Here is a 5,423-nt window from a genome sequence, read left to right on the forward strand (position 1 = left end):
CTGTTAGAGATGCTCTTATCTTGGCACGCACCATGCATGTAACCAATTAATCAAGACGACAACCTATGACAGCAAAGAACAAAGCGACGAGGGGCCGGGTTGGCTTGTATATTAGCCTGCGCAGCGAATGTACGTACGGGTGTGAATTATAATGTCATGGCCCCAATCATCACAGATCAAGAATCCAATGATGTGTGTGCCGCTCCCCAAATAATCCTCACTACCCATGTCCGTACGCCCTAGTACGTCGTCTAGTAGTAACAAAACTACAAAAGGATCGCCACTCGATCCGACGTTACAACCACACGCCCCCCGATCGTCTAGTAGTAAAACACAAGCAAACTAGCTAACCAGCCTTGCGGCATTTCTTAATTATAGGTGCCTAGATAGCTAGCTACTATGTGCTGAAACGACCTTCCAAGATTCAAGAAAAGTATGAGAAACAAATAATTAAAGGCAATTTCTAGCAATGTATCCACATATGTTAGGTCATTATCTAATACAGAGTACAATTGTTCTGTTGATGCACGGTTGTTGGGATTTGTCCTTCCGATCCGCCGGTGAACACTGCAGAGAGCACCACAAGCAAGGAAATGTTCCCCGAGGTGTGACCTGCAGAGGAGGTGGCAACGAAGTGCTGCAATGGCTGAACGGCGGATGCATATTTGGTAGAGATGATGCATTGGCTGAACGGGGGATGCATATTTGGCAGAGATGGTATGTTTCATCATATATTTTTGTGCTATGCGACAACATTGCTCGTCGACGAGTGGATATGTTCGGTTATGCCCTTGTCATAGCCAAAACATTTTATGCCATAGATGTCCCATCTTGTTGGGTCCATGGTGTGTGTCCTTGTCAAGTCTTCGATGGACAGGAAATCCTCTTCCTCAAGACGAAATATCATCTATGATTAAACATGAGCACATTGTAAAGAATGCCAATCATTCATGTGAAATCGAATCCTTAAAGACACTACAAGAGTTAGGGCGCTCACTTTGTGTTTGACATTGTCAAGATTAGGTGGTATGAAGGCGGCGACTCGTATGTGGAGGTGGAAACACATGGTGGTGCTCCTTGAGTACTGGTCTTGAGTTCAAGGTGAAAACCATCTAGTATAACTTTTGTTTACTGGACAATGGCGGTGCTCATTCATCGTTACCATGTTGGAGGCATTGGGTGGAGATAGCCTAGACATGCTCTTCCGGGTGTAAACCATGATTTGGTCCTTGCCAACTAGATTTGGCAATGATGACACTCAAGTGTTGTTTCCTTCCCGAAAGCATTGCTAATGGAAGACCTTCCTCGCAGCTCGTTTGATGCCTCGTGTGGTGGCTGATGGCACTTGAGCTTGACACTTGCGTGCTACTTTTTTTTCTTCAATAATTTGGTTGTGTGCATAATCGGTGTTTTGTCTTGGCCTTAGTATTGAGTCAGTTTAGAGCACAGGTATACTTTATATCTTTTTGATATTAATATAATACCCTTAATCAAAACAAATAAAATGACTAAACATTGTGTGTTGGTGAATAGTAATGAACCTATCAAGTGTGGATACCTATAGGCATTGACATAGGTGTGGAGCTCTTAGCCACTAGTACCTAGAGGAAAGGAACCACTAGTGAGCGAACAAGCATTCGAAGATGACATAGCCGGTGGTTCCCACAACCATAGGGCAAACGGGTAACCACATTGATGCATCGAGATTTTCTTTTAGGGCGGAGGGTATCCGGTGAGTAGATTCACCATTGGATAGAAGCAAGAAAAACGTAAGATTGCACCCAATATCAAATTTGAGGTGCTAGACACTTGGAATCCTTTTATTGGAATTGAACTGTTCGATGAGGGGCGACTACTTACAAATAGTTATTTCTCAGTTGAGTCAGGTATGGGTAGCCATTCTATCAAGATCTTCCCATGCATCCTTTTATATATACGGGCAAGAACTGAAGTTCTTCACAGTGAATTTATTTTTAAAATAGACTTGTTCGGAAAGGAAGTATCATCCCTACTTTTGCATCAATTGATGCGCACAACCATTTTATTCCAAAACCGTTGAGGCACTACAGAAAATGTATAGAAGGGGGAAAAAGATTACACGCAGGCCGCACCATTAATAATTATTTATCCGTCGAAATAGAAGATGTAAACCCGTTTCTATGAAATCCCCACCTTATTAGTCAAGAAAAGAACAAGGGTACAGTACTGTACTTAAAAATCGATGGATCAGCCGGGGGTGTGCTGTGGTCTACCACGTTAATCTGGGACAAGACTGGACGTGAGGGAATTAAAAGCACAAGCACACGGCCGGAGGAAGCCGGTGGGGTTTTTAAGCCCGGGGAGCGCTCGCACGGCGGGGCCACGGGGCGAGAGGCAAGTTTTCCATGCATAAAAATGGGCAAAAGCGCATGCACAGTATGCAGCCACAGTGCCGATCGGTGGAGCGGATCACAGACGGCCGGCCGGTCAGCCATCCAGCATCCTGATCTATGATGATGATGACAATGATGCGAGGAGGGGCCATAGGAAAGACGAAGAGGCGATCGAGCTAGAATCCCTTTCCTCGCATCGAACGGGCGGTCAGGCCCTAGCGGATCGAGCGAGGACACTGCACACGACGCCGTGCGTGTGTCGGCTCGCCAGGAAAAGTGAGGGGAGGAGAAAGGCTAGCTACTGTTCTTCTTCCTCTTCTCGGAGTATCTCTCCTTTCATGCGCGCGTTCTCTCTCTTCCTATCTCTGTCCTCAAAAAAGGGGGCATGGCGGCTGCAGCCGGGAATGGATTTGGGGAGGGAGATCGAGCTCAGATGCCGGCAGGTCAGGAGAAGCGATCGAGATCGATCAGGATCAGGATCAGGATCAGATCAGCAAATTTGTGAGAAGAGTGGGGAGAAACTGAAGCCAGAACACCCGTGTACCTGGATGGAAATGAAGTCTGATGCATTTCACTCCGAGTAAGAAGTTGCACCGGGCATGCATGCATGGCATGGCCAGCCGCGCACGTCGGAGGTGGAAGATCAAGTGGGGCTGTGGGCGCGAGATCTTTGGAGAGAGAGAGATAGAAAGAGAAACAGTGGGTAGGCGCGCCCGCCCGCCCGCACGTGTGGTCGTCGCCATGGGCCTAGCTTACTCCCCGGCCGCAGTCTACAGTCCCATTCCGCCGGGGACCAGGGAAGATCTCCTTCACTTCAGTCCTCTTCAGTTCCTTCAACAAGAGCTACTAGTACTGGCTCTTCAGCAGCCCTATAAAAAACCTCAAGGAAAATTTAGATCCAGGAATTTCATTCTCAATTAAACCAAGTTGTTGAATGAACCTCAATCACAACTTTGCATGCATGATAAATTGGAGAGACTCGAGTGGAAATGTGTTCAGTGGTAACTAGTGTACTGGTTGATGACTGAACTGGCTGTATGTGTGCCAAATTTGATGTGTGCACAAGAGGGAGTGCATGCACCATTGATGCAAGCTTTGGGTGTATGTCTCCATTTGCACAGTATTAGTGAAACACAAATTAATTGAAGTGAAGATGCATGTGTGACAGTGTGAGCACTGCAGTGCCCAACTATTTGCCACAAACTAGTATATATAGAGAACAATTGATGAAAGAAGGTGGTGGAGAGATTCCTTGCTGCAATGGAAGATCTATTAAATATTTAAATAACCAAATAACATCAAATCTTGCTAGATTGTCACAATGGAGGAGGGTATGTATGGGACATGACATGAGCAAAACAGCACTGGCAAGTTGTTCACTTCCCAAAACTGGTTCAAACCCTTTGGCGACTGGCACATATGTATACTTACTCATCAGCTACTCACTGATCTACTACTAGGCAGATAGTAAAGTTTTAGGACCTGGTGGAGACGACAGGAAGAAATTAAACAAGCAAAGGGGGAGAAGGTAGGATCGATGATGAAACCAAATGGCAAAAGGAAATAATACTAGCTCAAACCTTGCAAAACCAATAAGCGCGCGCGATCGATGTATACCGAGGAAATAAGACTAGGAGGTCTCTCTTCTCTGAGGGTGATTGATTCTACTATACTCATCGGGAAGAGGTGCCTGCTGCAGCAGCTGTACCGCTACTACTCCCTCCCAGCGGGGCACCGGTGGCTGGTGCAGCCGCGACGGTTACGGTGCCTCCGCCATGAGTTGGCTCTCCTCCACCGCCACCAGCAGCTGAGCTCGTCCCCTCGCCAGCGGCTGGTGTCGGCGTCGGTGTCTGCGTGCGCTTGCGCTTCTTCTTCTCGTAGGGTATCCCTCGCGCCTTGGCCTGCGAGTCGCGGACCTCGCGGAGGTAGATCCTGACGGCGCGCGCGGCGAAGGGGTTGGACTCGGGCGCGTTGCCCGACTCCTCGTATGCGGCGCGGAGGCGGCCGATGAGCGCGTCGAGGGAGCCCCAGGCCTGGCGGAGCGGGCACGGGCAGGGCGCCGGCGGGCTGGGCTGGCCGTAGTGCGCGCAGCCGGCGGCGTGCACCTTGGTCTTGCCGAACTGGTCGAGGTACTTGAGGAACTCGATGACGTGCGCGCCGCTGCAGCGCGCCAGCGTCAGCGGCGGGCGGTGGTTGCGCAGGTACTGCAGGAACGTGTTCCAGTCCCGCCGCTTCTGCGACTCGTACCTGCTCAGCTGCTGTGGCGGTGGCGGCGGAGGCGGATGCTGCTGCGGGGCGTCGCCGGTGCCCGCCGAGGAGGACGGTGGTGGACCGGCGGCGGTGCTCGAGGGATCCATGCGCGCGCGCGAGCGGCTGTAGCCGGCCCGGGCGGCCGACAGAGCGGCCGCGCGCGGCAGGAGCGGGCGATCGGGCAGTGGAGACGCGCGCGGGAGGCGGGCGGATGGCCGGGGTGGAGAGCGACGGGGACGGGAAGGTGAACCTGAGTGCTACTGAGGATGGAGTGAAGGGGACGGAGGGTTGATGCGTGAAGGTGATAGCAGGGGAGCGGAGGTGGGGGCCGGGGAGCATTTCACGTGGTGGGGTGGGTCCCGCCCGAACAATTTCCCTACGCGCTACGTACGTGCGCGCGGTGAGCGCGTATGGATGAGCAGTGGTGCATCTACGTACGTAGAGACTGTTGCATGGCCAGCGACCGGCCGATGGATGTGGTATATATAGGCCGTTCGCCCGTTCGTGTGCACCGGATGTGGAAGCGTTTATGGCACTGGCGGCGTGTCAAGCAGTAGTGGCTGCCGGCTGGTCGGACGAGGATATTATTCCAGATTTTACATGGTGTAGATGTAGACCAGAAATTCTTGAGAAACTATTTTTAAGAAAACGAAACCTCTGTGCTATCCTTGTTTTTATATCACAACTTGCACATTGTCGATCTCATAGTCCACCACCAAAAAGGAAAAACTCTTTTCCCCACCATGCAACAAATTTTAAGAAAGTTGCATACTATGATACTGCAATTTTATGTAAAGAGAT

The 5,423-nt window shown here is 50.4% G+C and overlaps 1 protein-coding gene across 1 annotated transcript; it reads right to left on the bottom strand.

The window, feature by feature from the left end:
• Positions 1-3,894: 3,894 nt before the first annotated feature.
• Positions 3,895-4,911, bottom strand: LOC127319622 (protein LIGHT-DEPENDENT SHORT HYPOCOTYLS 5-like). The gene has a single exon (XM_051349600.2). The coding sequence runs from the start codon at positions 4,727-4,729 to the stop codon at positions 4,046-4,048; it is 684 nt and encodes a 227-aa protein (XP_051205560.1). The 5' UTR covers positions 4,730-4,911; the 3' UTR covers positions 3,895-4,045.
• Between the last annotated feature and the right edge of the window lie 512 nt (positions 4,912-5,423).

Source organism: Lolium perenne, chromosome 1 (genome assembly GCF_019359855.2).
Source record: "Lolium perenne isolate Kyuss_39 chromosome 1, Kyuss_2.0, whole genome shotgun sequence".
Classification (NCBI taxonomy): domain Eukaryota; kingdom Viridiplantae; phylum Streptophyta; class Magnoliopsida; order Poales; family Poaceae; genus Lolium; species Lolium perenne.